Raw genomic sequence first — 15,083 nt, 5'->3', positions numbered from 1 at the left:
GTCCCCGCAGCAATGTTCCAACATCTAGTGGAAAGCCTTCCCAGAAGAGTGGAGGTTAATAGCAGCAAAGGGGGACCAACTCCATATTAATACCCATGATTTTGGAATGAAATGAGTTGATAGTGACATCCAACCCCACATTCCATGTGGCAATTTAGTCTTGATGTCAAAGATCATTTTGCTCTCCATAACTTACCCGGCTAAACAAAGGTCACGTTAACAAAACATATGTGCAAAAAAATCAAGTAAGCATCTTTTACTGCATAATGAACCACTTTCATGTCTGTGCCGTCCACAATATTACTACACAACATGTCAGTTGTCAGGGGTGTCAATTACAAAGTTGTTCTTCTGTCTCACAGCTACAGAGGTGGCTGTGAAGGAGGTGGAAGAGGAGATGCCCCTGACAGAAGTGGATGATGAGGACCAACGCATCGCTGATATGGGCCGACCCACACTGGGGGACCACGTCAAACTTGAAATCATCATTGAGGAATCCTACGAGTTTAAGGTGTGTGTTTGTGCGTTTCAGTTTGTGTGTGTGTGTTTGTGTGTGTGTGTGTCAATGTGTGTGCGTGTGCGCGAGCATGCCCCTCTTTCACCCACACACACTCTTTTGTCATGAATATTAAGGTGTGTGTGTGCGTGTGTGTGTGCATGCTCCTTGCTCCCTCTCTCTCCCACACCCTCTTCAGACAGTCATCGACTGATAGGTGGGTGCTTGTGAGCACTTGACGGATCGTGTGCTGTTCTTACTGGAGTGGCTCTCACTGTGAGGTTCGGTGGGAGGCTGGGGGGGGGGTTGAATTACCTCTAACCTCAGAGAGTCATAGCAAGTGGCTGCGTTGAAAGAGTTTATACTTTCAGATGGTAGTCTGCAACTTTTCTGTTCTAAGATTAACGTCAAGCAAGACCCAGAATCTGATCATGTGGGGCTGCCAGGTAGGGCAGAGGTAGTAGGTGACTTTCAGACAGTATAGGATCCCTCTCTCCCTCCTAAAACCAACACACCTAGCTAGGGTTTCGACAGTAGGTGAAGTCAAGATAGTCAGGAAAGTGTCTTTCTATTTCTCTAAACATTAAGACATTATCTTAGAGACCGTAGCAGAGCTGGGAGAGAATAGTGTTACCGTTTCCATTTAAGTTTCCTTCTAAAGAAAATAAGTATGGGATTTTCCTTCTGATGGTGAGGGAAGAGAGATTGGGATGGAGGGAAGGAGGAGAGGGGTGCTATCCAGCTGTCATCCCAGGAGCTAGCTAATAGACTCCTCCGAAAGAAAGGATGGAGGAAGGGATGGATCGAGGATGAGGTGGGGTGTCCTTCTGGATCTATGCATACTTTGATGAGGCTTGATTTCCTGAACGCGCTCTAGGAACGCCTGCTGCTGTCCTCTGGGAACCAACCTTTATCAAAGAGAGGGATACAGCTACAGGCCCAGTAAGGGACTGAACCTCCCATCTATTTCCCCCTGGCCTGTGACATCATCACATAGCTCCTGAGGACTGGCTCTTGGCTACTGTAGCTGTTACGTGTCATGGCCTTGAGGCAGGAATTACATTGTTTATTCTTAATACCTGATTATTACAGAGCAGTAAATATGTTTTAAGGACAGAAACAGTCATGATAATGTGTCCTGTATGTAGACTAGACAGCCTTGCTCCCCTCTATCTATGCACTTCTACAGTGTGCAGCTCTTAAACGCCATGTGTTTGGTGATCCCTGTGCAGAACACTGTGGACAAGCTGATTAAGAAGACAAACCTGGCCCTGCTGGTGGGGACTAACAGCTGGAGAGACCAGTTCATCGAGGCCATCACTGTCAGTGCCGGTGAGTTGCTTTGACCACCTGACCGCTAGTGTGTGAGCACATCTGTACAGGAATGTGTGTGTTGTGTGTGTGAGAGAGTGTGTTGTGGCGATTGGGTGTGACATTTCTGACGCTCCGTTGATCAGTGGCTTCTGTCATACTGCAGCATCTCCTCCTCAGAAGGACGTTCTATGTAAACACCACCTGGTGGATATCTGGAGCACTGCAGTCCCACGCCAAGGCCTCTGTTGATTAGAGATGCGAGCTTGTCAGAGTATAGCGTTGTTACCTTATAGCCCTTTGTGTGCTTGTCATTGTCTGTGTGTGATGAGTGTGATTTCTAAAGAAGATATGGCAACTAGCCTAGAAAACTGTGTGAGTGTGTGACTATACGCTCAGTCTAATAAGGTGGCCACTGAGGTACGCTGGGTTTGATTCAAGTGATGAGAGGATTTTCGTTTAGGTGTTAGTGTGTTATGTGTGTATATTTTCTGTATCACTCTCTGTGTGTGTGTGTGTGTGTGTGTGTGTGTGTGTGTGTGTGTGTGTGTGTGTGTGTGTGTGGTTGTGCTCTACTTAGCTGCTGTGCCGCCCTCTCTGGCTTAATTAAAGAAAGTCCCCTTCTCCACTCATGGGATTAGGCTTGGCGTTGACGTTTTGACAGTGGGGTAGCTTGTAACAGTTATGATGGAAGATGGTGAGAGCTTGCCCAGAATTTCCAAGCGAGAGAGACACACACGGCAGCATAACCTTATCTTACACAGATAGGAACCTTCATAGGGTTGGATTGAAGTGGAAACACCACACAGACAGATAGGAACCTTCATAGGGTTAGATTGAAGTGGAAACACCACACAGACAGAAAGGAACCTTCATAGGGTTAGATTGAAGTGGAAACACCACACAGACAGACAGGAACCTTCATAGGGTTGGAGTGAAGTAGAAACACCACACAGACAGATAGGAACCTTCATAGGGTTAGATTGAAGTGGAAACACCACACAGACAGATAGGAACCTTCATAGGGTTGGATTGAAGTGGAAACACCACACAGACAGATAGGAACCTTCATATGGTTGGATTGAAGTAGAAACACCACACAGATAGGAACCTTCATAGGGTTGGATTGAAGTGGAAACACCACACAGACAGATAGGAACCTTCATAGGGTTGGATTGAAGTGGAAACACCACACAGACAGATAGGAACCTTCATAGGGTTAGATTGAAGTGGAAACACCACACAGACAGATAGGAACCTTCATAGGGTTGGATTGAAGTAGAAACACCACACAGACAGATAGGAACCTTCATAGGGTTGGATTGAAGTGGAAACACCACACAGACAGATAGGAACCTTCATAGGGTTGGATTGAAGAGGAAACACCACACAGACAGATAGGAACCTTCATAGGGTTGGATTGAAGTAGAAACACCACACAGACAGATAGGAACCTTCATAGGGTTGGATTGAAGAGGAAACACCACACAGACAGATAGGAACCTTCATAGGGTTGGATTGAAGTAGAAACACCACACAGACAGATAGGAACCTTCATATGGTTGGATTGAAGTAGAAACACCACACAGACAGAGAGGAACCTTCATAGGGTTAGATTGAAGTGGAAACACCACACAGACAGATAGGAACCTTCATAGGGTTAGATTGAAGTGGAAACACCACACAGACAGATAGGAACCTTCATAGGGTTGGATTGAAGTAGAAACACCACACAGACAGATAGGAACCTTCATAGGGTTAGATTGAAGTGGAAACACCACACAGACAGATAGGAACCTTCATAGGGTTGGATTGAAGAGGAAACACCACACAGACAGATAGGAACCTTCATAGGGTTGGATTGAAGTAGAAACACCACACAGACAGATAGGAACCTTCATAGGGTTGGATTGAAGAGGAAACACCACACAGACAGATAGGAACCTTCATAGGGTTGGATTGAAGTAGAAACACCACACAGACAGATAGGAACCTTCATATGGTTGGATTGAAGTAGAAACACCACACAGACAGAGAGGAACCTTCATAGGGTTAGATTGAAGTGGAAACACCACACAGACAGATAGGAACCTTCATAGGGTTGGATTGAAGTAGAAACACCACACAGACAGATAGGAACCTTCATAGGGTTAGATTGAAGTGGAAACACCACACAGACAGATAGGAACCTTCATAGGGTTGGATTGAAGAGGAAACACCACACAGACAGATAGGAACCTTCATAGGGTTGGGAAACACCCCACAGAGGAAGAAATACGGTTTATCTGAGTCCGACTATCAAGATGCTGTCCCCACCTCCACACTCTCGCCATATCTTTCAGACACTCAGGACATTTAGCACCTTTGCCTTTTGAAACATTTGACATCACGAGCCCTAGCACTCAATAGTTATTGCGTTTTTGCATTAGATTCAGTGCTAATAGTAGACACCTAGCATTTAACATCTACCACCCACAGCACTCAGTACAGAAGACATTTTGCTAGAATTATAGATCTATATTTCATATAGCACAGCACATTCTCTTTGTGTTTCCTAGTTGAGTCTGTGATCCACAGTTAAGTGAACAAGCACATTTAACAGAGCTGTTAACCCAATGTCTACCTCACTATTGGTGCGCTGCGCAGCTGTTAGGTTCACCCTCAACCGCCGGCAATTGCTAATAACCATCCACAACCGCGGGACTATATGTGATAAAGGGTAAATCTGAGGCCCTCAACCGACCCTAACCCGCTAGCTAATACAGAAAATGTGATGTAAGCTATAGTCAGAAACAGCAGAAAGGTTTTTGGACAGAGTTTGCAGGATTTGATTTGCCTGATTTAGATATGTTTCTACTTATAATTGTTGACATTTTGGTAGGTTATTTGTTAGTCAACTTATCTACAATTAGATACAAGCAGCTTCTCTTCTGTCATTATATGTTTCCCTAGAAGACTACATAAACTCTTGTTCACCAGAATAATGTGATAAACCGATTGAATGAATGCTTAAATTGAGTTGACATCTGTAACGTTTTCCCTGCCATCTCTGCTTCTTTCGAGGAGCAAAGACATTTAGGGACCAGGAGAAAATGCAATAACTCTAAAGAAATGGGAAATACTTTCTGTGCTAAATGTCCAAATTACATCAGTTTGACCAGTTATAAGGAAATAGAAAATTCAGAAAATGACCCAACATGTTTCGGATAAGATTTCAGTTTGGCTTGGATGCATATTTCATGTGGTTAAAATACTATCAGCTTTTATGATGCTTTTATGATGCCTTCAGTAGCCAGGGAAGGGAGAGAAGGGATAGGGGGAGAGGGGAAACAGACGACAGGAAGCTTCGGAGGATAGAAGACCATTTTCTTATCGAGAGATTGGTTACAGTATTTGTCTGTGTCTGTATTTGTCATGTTTCGGATAAGATTTCAGTTTGGCTTGGATGCATATTTCATGTGGTTAAAATACTATCAGCTTTTATGATGCTGATAAAGATGCTGATAAAGATGCTGATAAAGATAGCACCTCTACAGATGGTATGTAACTGCACATTAGCATTCTCTCAAGATGCTGTAAGAAAGAAACAATATTTCTCCACTCCTGTTCCCAAGTCAAAATGTTGCCTACGTTTGGTGTATAATTTTGCTGCTAGAAATGCTTAGTTCTTAGAGGTTATAAACCTACAGTCTGTCCAGATTTCAGTTCCCTTGACGTGCCAAAGGCCTATTTGAACTCCCCGTCTTGTTACTGTAGAATTGGTTTAGCGCCTCACAATCATCACACATAACATGCTGTACACTGCTATCATCCCCTTTCACCACTTCACAAACATTACTGTTCTGAACTTCCCTTGTCTTTCTTTTCAACTCTCCATTTCGCAGCTTTTCTGTTATTGAATTAAACTGACATTGTCCTTTCTTTCTGTCTTTCACCCTGCAGCCCCACTGATTATATTCACTCTGCCAGTCAAGAGGAAGAGTGTGTCAGGCAGCTTAGCAGAGTTAGCCTCCTCACAAATTAGTTAAAGAGAAATGATTGGTTCCACACCGTGACTTTACGCAGGGCGTTGACCTAGATTGGACGTGACATTTCTACCGGTCATGAGTTGGTGGCTTCTTTAAACCTTTGGGGCAGCTGTGCCATCTGGAATCATTGTGTCCTCTCTGTGACCTGTGAGTGACAGCCCCACCACTGAGCTAATACAGTGTTAGATTACTCATTTATTTGGTCATCACCACTAAAGGGAATAGAGACTGCTGAGTGAGAACACAGAGACTGTGACTGACTGCAGAGAACCTCCCCAGACCTCAGTAAGCATGAAAGACAGAAGCATACAGTATGTGCCTTTCACAACCATTCAGAATCAACTTATTACTGACAATGACCTTGATGACCAACCCTCTATCAACGCCAAGCAGCAGTAGTAGAGAATCGTTGATGAAGTTGACGGTGAGGAGTTGGCAGAGATACACAGATGTGCCTTCAGTAGCCAGGGAAGGGAGAGAAGGGAGGAAGGGATAGGGGGAGAGGGGAAACAGACGACAGGAAGCTTCGGAGGATAGAAGACCATTTTCTTATCGAGAGATTGGTTACAGTATTTGTCTGTGTCTGTGGGTATTGCACATGTGTGATGGGTGATCCTCCAGGATTCATCCATTAACTGTGACTGCAGAGACTGTCTCAGTCTTATCTCCTTACCTCAGCTAACTGGTCAACAGACTCAGTTAGCCTATGGCTTGGTAGCTAATAGCTTAGCTTATATCTTAGCATGCAGGCTGGCTCTAATTCTGGGGATTCTACAGACTTCAACCAGGGTCTCAGCGTAGAGTTGAATATTAGTGTTCCTCATCTGGTATGTGAATCCACTGCCCTATAGTTAGCTCTCTTCTCTCTCGCTTCCTTGCTCTCTAATCTCCCTCCCTCTCCCTCTCTCTTCTCTAACCTTTGCTTCCTCTGGCTAAACTTGATTATTTAACATCCGGGAAGGTGAAGTCTTTAATTGGATTTTAAAGTGGAATATAAATGTGGTGCTCCGGTCCGGTGTCAGGGGTCGATGGTGTGATCTGTGCCCAGTTTAATGTCACCTCCGCTGAGTTCGTGGCTGCCTCTTCCTCTCCCGATGGGGCCTGGCGGAAAGAGACAGTCCATAACAATTAACACCTCCTCAATGACCTCTCACTGTCACCAACAACCTGCCATCACCTGCAGACACCCTAGACATTGGCTAGAGATTCACTCTCTCTCCCGCTTTCTTTCTTTCTCTCTCTCTCTCTCTCTCTCTCTCTCTCTCTCTCTCTCTCTCTCTCTCTCTTTCTCTCTCACTCTCTCTTTCACTCTCTCTTTCCCTATTCATGATTTTGCTTCCTTCTGTCTATGCATCCCAGTGTGTATTGTCATCTGTGATGTGTGTTCATGTAGATGTGTGTGAGTGTGTATGTGTGTAATTTGTGTGAGTGTGTATGTGTCCTGTAGTGTATGGTGTGTGTGTACCAGGTGTGATCAGCACAGGAGTATTCATTATTCACTCCCTACCTCCTCCCAGTATGCCAGACTTCCTACACCCACAAAATCAGTACTTCAGTCGATACAGAGGGCACTGCCTGACCTGATATGACCTTTGTTGAGGGGTCAGTCTAATTGGCAGGGGTCAGACCTAGACTGTCCAGTGGCCGTGACTCACAGCACAGCTACCTGCTGAGACAGACAGATGGCAGCCTAGGTCAAACGAATCTTGGATGGTGTTGGTCTGGAGTTTAACCCCACAAAAATAACCTTTAGTCGTTACTGACCAGGAGAAATAGAGAGCTCTGATCTCACCTAGCCTACAGTATAGTTCAAATAATAGAATGTGTTTTTATCCTCCTCCTGCCAGGAAATTCAAGAGAATCAGACTATTAGCTACGACAGCGACTCAATTCAAGAGAATCAGACTATTAGCTACGACAGCGACTCAATTCAAGACAGCGACTCAATTCAAGAGAATCAGACTATTAGCTACGACAGCGACTCAATTCAAGATAATTATTCCAAAGGATACCGTCTAACTATATCAGGGAATGTGTTAGTCAGAATCAGAAATCTATACTCTTTTGCAAAATTATATGATATGTATGATAATATTAACCCTTGTGTGTGAGATTACCTGGGACACACTGCACTGTACGTATACTCCAGGATATCTCCTGTCTTACCAATCACAAAATGGTGGAGGGATTTCAACAACATTTCAAATTACTTGTTGACCCTGAAATAATGAAAAGATTAAGCTAACCAACTTAACCATCCCTTAAAAGCCTTTAGACATGTCGGCATGCTGGGTGTGTGCAGGCAGGGGTTAAGGTGGCCGTGGCTAATGGACAATTCTCATCAGATAAGATGTGTTGTGTTCCCTGTAGGAGATAGGGACAGCCTATTTACTGGTGCATTAAGTGGATGTTTGATGTGTGTGTGACAAGACTGCAAAGTTGGAGTTTTGAAGAAACCACCATTCATTTTTCTCTCTTTTTTCCCGTATGCTAAACTATCCCCATCTCTCTCTCGCTCTCTCACTCTCTCTCTCACTCTCTCTCTCACTCTCTCTCTCTCTCTTTCGCACTCGCTCCCTCTCTTTGATTATCCTGCCGTTTGCTTTAAAACAGCCCAGAGCCTTCCCTCTACAGAGCTGTGCCAGGGAGATAGCCTTGCCGCCAGTAGCTTACCTCGGAAAGGTGTTCTGTTATAGGCTTTTTGCTAAGCATTCTGTGACACATAACTCTCCTGAGCTCCATACAAATGCAGCTGTGTTTAAACTAAACGATGAGGTGGTGTCGACTATATTGAAAAGCCAGCTTGACTGTGTCCAGTGGTCAGTTCCTTTGACAGTGATGGAATGGGATGCATGTAATGTGTACACTAGTATGTACTAAGTCTCAAACAAACAAAGCACTTCAGGTTGAGTGGCAGCAAATCACCACCAACGTGTAACACACACACACCCATTGGCTAATGAGATTTCACACACTCACTTTTGATTTTCATCCTGGAGAGGAGAGGCCTATGTTAATTAATATTTAGTTACGCTACTTGTCAGCCCACCTGACTGCTGAGGTGTGGATAGAAGAGATGACACGGTCTCAATTAGCGACAGGGCATAGAAATAGTGTGATGCTTACACCCAGGTGGGCTGACCTGGGAACAGACCACCACTCTGTAAGAGACAGAGCATGCTGGGAAGTGAAATGGCATACTGCTATTACAAGGTGTAATATTTGCTATCAGAGTTGTCAGAGATCATACAAGCCCTAATGTCTCTTATTGGCATGGGAAACATGTGTTAACATTGCCAAAGCAAGTGAGGTAGATAATATATAAAGTAAATATATAAAGTGAAAAACAATAAAAAATTAACAGTAAACATTACACATACAGAAGTTTCAAAACAATAAAGACATTACAAATGTCATATTATATACATACAGTGTTTTAACAATGTACAAATGGTTAAAGGACACAATATAAAATAAATAAGCATAAATATGGGTTGTATTTACAATGGTGTTTGTTCTTCACTGGTTGCCCTTTTCTCGTGGCAACAGGTCACAAATCTTGCTGCTGTGATGGCACACTGTGGAATTTCACCCAGTAGATATGGGAGTTTTTCAAAATTGGATTTGTTTTCGAATTCTTTGTGGATCTGTGTAATCTGAGGGAAATATGTCTCTCTAATATGGTCATACATTGGGCAGGAGGTTAGGAAGTGCAGCTCAGTTTCCACCTCATTTTGTGGGCAGTGAGCACATAGCCTGTCTCCTCTTGAGAGCCATGTCTGCCTATGGCGGCCTTTCTCAATAGCAAGGCTTTGCTCACTGAGTCTGTACATAGTCAAAGCTTTCCTTAATTTTGGGTCAGTCACAGTGGTCAGATATTCTGCCACTGTGTACTCTCTGTGTAGGGCCAAATAGCATTCTAGTTTGCTCTGTTTTTTTGTTAATTCTTTCCAATGTGTCAAGTAATTATCTTTTTGTTTTCTCATGATTTGGTTGGGTCTAATTGTGCTCTCTCTCTCTCTCTCTCAATTCAATTCAAGGGGCTTTATTGGCATGGGAAACATGTGTTAACATTGCCAAAGCAATTTAGGTAGATAATATACAAAAGTGAAATAAACAATAACAATTAACAGTAAACATTACACATACAGAAGTTTCAAAACAATAAAGATATTGCAAATGTCATATTATATATATACAGTGTTTTAACAATGTACAAATGGTTAAAGGACACAAGATAAAATAAATAAGCATAAATATAGGGACTTAGGGGACTCTTCTCCAGGTTCATCTCTCTGTAGGTGATGGCTTTGTTATGGAAGGTTTGTTAAGGAAGGTTTGGGGTGGTTGTAGAATTTAACAGCTCTTTTCTGGATTTTGATAATTAGTGGGTATCGGCCTAATTCTGCTCTGCATGCATTATTTGGTGTTCTATGCTGTACACGGAGGATATTTTTGCAGAATTCTGCTTGCAGAGTCTCAATTTGGTGTTTGTCCCATTTTGTGAAGTCTTGGTTGGTGAGCGGACCCCAGACCTCACAACCGTAAAGGGCAATGGGCTCTATGATTAATTCAAGTATTTTTAGCCAGATCCTAGTTGGTATGTTGAAATTTATGTTCCTTTTGATGGCATAGAATGCCCTTCTTAAATTGTCTCTCAGATCGTTCACAGCTTTGTGGAAGTTACCTGTGGCGCTGATGTTTAGGCCAAGGTATGTATAGTTTTTTGTGTGCTCTAGGGCAACAGTGTCTAGATGGAATTTGTATTTTTGGTCCTGGTGACTGGACCTTTTTTGGAAAACCATTATTTTGGTCTTACTGAGATCTACTGTCAGGGCCCAGGTCTGACATAATCTGTGCAGAAGATCTAGGTGCTGCTGTAGGCCCTCCTTGGTTGGTGACAGAAGCACCAGATCATCAGCAAACAGTAGTCTCTCTCTCTCTCTCTCTCTCTCTCTCTCAGCTCCACGTGTGTAGTGATTATTTCCACCTCCTACGTTTAACTTAATGACTGATGGTGATGAGGGAAACTCTTTACAGTACAAAGACTACATACAGGAAGTAAGAGTGAGTCACTTCCTGTCCCAGTTGTTCCCAGGCCAGGCTATTTTGAGGCCACAGCTTGGGTACCCTGATAAACCCTGACAGTAATTATGTAAAGCTTCTCTCTCCTCTACCTTGTCAACTGGATGAGGGCCTTCTTTATCATCCTAATGCTCCTTTTTCAGCAGGCACTTCTCTAGCCGGCTAGGGAGATGGGCTGTATTTATGAGTCTCCTCTGACCTCTACACAAGTAACACAATCTCAGTAAGGACCCTCATCTGGCAGCCATGCTCTCTTCAGCAGACTCCTTTCAGCAAACTCATTAGCTCCCTAAAATGACCATCTTCATTCTGTAGTTCCTCTCTGACTGTTCTGCTTTTTAGTTCATCTGCCGTTAGTTAAAATTGTATTTGTCACATGCTTTGTACAGTGAAATGCATACTTACGGGCCATTCCCAACAATGCAGAGAGAAAAATAATATAAAGATAATAGCACAAGGAATAAGTACACAATAAGTAATGATGACTTGTACCAGTGCCGGGTTGATGAGCAGGGGTACGAGGTACAGTGCCTTGCGAAAGTATTCGGCCCCCTTGAACTTTGCGACCTTTTGCCACATTTCAGGCTTCAAACATAAAGATATAAAACTGTATTTTTTTGTGAAGAATCAACAACAAGTGGGACACAATCATGAAGTGGAACAACATTTATTGGATATTTCAAACTTTTTTAACAAATCAAAAACTGAAAAATTGGGCGTGCAAAATTATTCAGCCCCTTTACTTTCAGTGCAGCAAACTCTCTCCAGAAGTTCAGTGAGGATCTCTGAATGATCCAATGTTGACCTAAATGACTAATGATGATAAATACAATCCACCTGTGTGTAATCAAGTCTCCGTATAAATGCACCTGCACTGTGATAGTCTCAGAGGTCCGTTAAAAGCGCAGAGAGCATCATGAAGAACAAGGAACACACCAGGCAGGTCCGAGATACTGTTGTGAAGAAGTTTAAAGCCGGATTTGGATACAAAAAGATTTCCCAAGCTTTAAACATCCCAAGGAGCACTGTGCAAGCGATAATATTGAAATGGAAGGAGTATCAGACCACTGCAAATCTACCAAGACCTGGCCGTCCCTCTAAACTTTCAGCTCATACAAGGAGAAGACTGATCAGAGATGCAGCCAAGAGGCCCATGATCACTCTGGATGAACTGCAGAGATCTACAGCTGAGGTGGGAGACTCTGTCCATAGGACAACAATCAGTCGTATATTGCACAAATCTGGCCTTTATGGAAGAGTGACAAGAAGAAAGCCATTTCTTAAAGATATCCATAAAAAGTGTTGTTTAAAGTTTGCCACAAGCCACCTGGGAGACACACCAAACATGTGGAAGAAGGTGCTCTGGTCAGATGAAACAAAAATTGAACTTTTTGTCAACAATGCAAAACGTTATGTTTGGTGTAAAAGCAACACAGCTCATCACCATGAACACACCATCCCCACTGTCAAACATGGTGGTGGCAGCATCATGGTTTGGGCCTGCTTTTCTTCAGCAGGGACAGGGAAGATGGTTAAAATTGATGGGAAGATGGATGGAGCCAAATACAGGACCATTCTGGAAGAAAACCTGATGGAGTCTGCAAAAGACCTGAGACTGGGACAGAGATTTGTCTTCCAACAAGACAATGATCCAAAACATAAAGCAAAATCTACAATGGAATGGTTCAAAAATAAACATATCCAGGTGTTAGAATGGCCAAGTCAAAGTCCAGACCTGAATCCAATCGAGAATCTGTGGAAAGAACTGAAAACTGCTGTTCACAAATGCTCTCCATCCAACCTCACTGAGCTCGAGCTGTTTTGCAAGGAGGAATGGGAAAAAAATTCAGTCTCTCGATGTGCAAAACTGATAGAGACATACCCCAAGCGACTTACAGCTGTAATCGCAGCAAAAGGTGGCGCTACTTAAGAGGGCTGAATAATTTTGCACGCCCAATTTTTCAGTTTTTGATTTGTTAAAAAAGTTTGAAGTATCCAATAAATGTCGTTCCACTTCATGATTGTGTCCCACTTGTTGTTGATTCTTCACAAAAAAATACAGTTTTATATCTTTATGTTTGAAGCCTGAAATGTGGCAAAAGGTCGCAAAGTTCAAGGGGGCCGAATACTTTCGCAAGGCACTGTAATTGAGGTAGATATGTACATATAGGTAGGGGTAAAGTGACTAGGCAACAGGACATATAGCAAACAGTAGCAATAGCAGAGAGAATATGCTATGACTTGGGTGGCTGGAGTCTTTGACATTTTTTGGGCCTTCCTCTGACATCGCCTGATGTAGAGGTCCTGGATCAAATCAAATCAAATCAAATTTATTTATATAGCCCTTCGTACATCAGCTGATATCTCAAAGTGCTGTACAGAAACCCAGCCTAAAACCCCAAACAGCAAGCAATGCAGGTGTAGAAGCACGGTGGCTAGGAAAAACTCCCTAGAAAGGCCAAAACCTAGGAAGAAACCTAGAGAGGAACCAGGCTATGTGGGGTGGCCAGTCCTCTTCTGGCTGTGCCGGGTGGAGATTATAACAGAACATGGCCAAGATGTTCAAATGTTCATAAATGACCAGAATGGTCGAATAATAATAAGGCAGAACAGTTGAAACTGGAGCAGCAGCACGGCCAGGTGGACTGGGGACAGCAAGGAGTCATCATGTCAGGTAGTCCTGGGGCATGGTCCTAGGGCTCAGGTCAGTTGAAACTGGAGCAGCAGCACGGCCAGGTTGACTGGGGACAGCAAGGAGTCATCATGTCAGGTAGTCCTGGGGCATGGTCCTAGGGCTCAGGTCAGTTGAAACTGGAGCAGCAGCACGGCCAGGTGGACTGGGGACAGCAAGGAGTCATCATGTCAGGTAGTCCTGGGGCATGGTCCTAGGGCTCAGGTCCTCCGAGAGAGAGAAAGAAAGAGAGAAGGAGAGAATTAGAGAACTCACACTTAGATTCACACAGGACACCGAATAGGACAGGAGAAGTACTCCAGATATAACAAACTGACCCTAGCCCCCCGACACATAAACTACTGCAGCATAAATACTGGAGGCTGAGACAGGAGGGGTCAGGAGACACTGTGGCCCCATCCGAGGACACCCTCGGACAGGGCCAAACAGGAAGGATATAACCCCACCCACTTTGCAAAAGCACAGCCCCCACACCACTAGAGGGATATCTTCAACCACCAACTTACCATCCTGAGACAAGGCTGAGTATAGCCCACAAAGACCTCCGCGCCACGGCACAACCCAGGGGGGGGGGGGGGGGGGCGCCAACCCAGACAGGATGACCACATCAGTGAATCAACCCACTCAGGTGACGCACCCCCTCCAGGGACGGCATGAGAGAGCCCCAGTAAGCCAGTGACTCAGCCCCTGTAATAGGGTTAGAGACAGAGAATCCCAGTGGAAAGAGGGGAACCGGCCAGGCAGAGACAGCAAGGGCGGTTCGTTGCTCCAGAGCCTTTCCGTTCACCCACTCCTGGGCCAGACTACACTCAATCATATGACCCACTGAAGAGATGAGTCTTCAGTAAAGACTTAAAGGTTGAGACCGAGTTTGCGTCTCTGACATGGGTAGGCAGACCGTTCCATAAAAATGGAGCTCTATAGGAGAAAGCCCTGCCTCCAGCTGTTTGCTTAGAAATTCTAGGGACAATTAGGAGACCTGCGTCTTGTGACCGTAGCGTACGTGTAGGTATGTACGGCAGGACCAAATCAGAGAGATAGGTAGGAGCAAGCCCATGTAATGCTTTGTAGGTTAGCAGTAAAACCTTGAAATCAGCCCTTGCTTTGACAGGAAGCCAGTGTAGAGAGGCTAGCACTGGAGTAATATGATCCAATTTTTTGGTTCTAGTCATGATTCTAGCAGCCGTATTTAGCACTAACTGAAGTTTATTTAGTGCTTTATCCGGGTAGCCGGAAAGTAGAGCATTGCAGTAGTCTAACCTAGAAGTGACAAAAGCATGGATTAATTTTTCTGCATAATTTTTGGACAGAAAGTTTCTGATTTTTGCAATGTTACGTAGATGGAAAAAAGCTGTCCTTGAAATGGTCTTGATATGTTGTTATAAAGAGAGATCAGGGTCCAGAGTAACGCCGAGGTCCTTCACAGTTTTATTTGAGACGACTGTACAACCATTAAGATTAATTGTCAGAT

At 43.9% G+C, this 15,083-nt stretch overlaps 1 protein-coding gene across 2 annotated transcripts in view; it reads left to right on the top strand.

Moving 5' to 3' along the window:
* slc8a1b (solute carrier family 8 member 1b) overlaps window positions 1-15,083 on the top strand; it is a 237,664-nt gene that overhangs the window by 186,050 nt on the left and 36,531 nt on the right. For both annotated transcript variants that reach the window (XM_036986620.1, XM_036986617.1), the window contains exons 4-5: window positions 363-511; window positions 1,729-1,828. In XM_036986620.1, coding sequence (XP_036842515.1) covers window positions 363-511; window positions 1,729-1,828 — 249 coding nt within the window. The remainder of the gene's footprint in view (window positions 1-362; window positions 512-1,728; window positions 1,829-15,083) is intronic.

Source organism: Oncorhynchus mykiss, chromosome 1 (genome assembly GCF_013265735.2).
Source record: "Oncorhynchus mykiss isolate Arlee chromosome 1, USDA_OmykA_1.1, whole genome shotgun sequence".
NCBI classification, from domain to species: domain Eukaryota; kingdom Metazoa; phylum Chordata; class Actinopteri; order Salmoniformes; family Salmonidae; genus Oncorhynchus; species Oncorhynchus mykiss.
The sequence above is the reverse complement of the archived record's forward strand: the minus strand, read 5'-3'. Positions and strand labels throughout refer to the sequence as shown.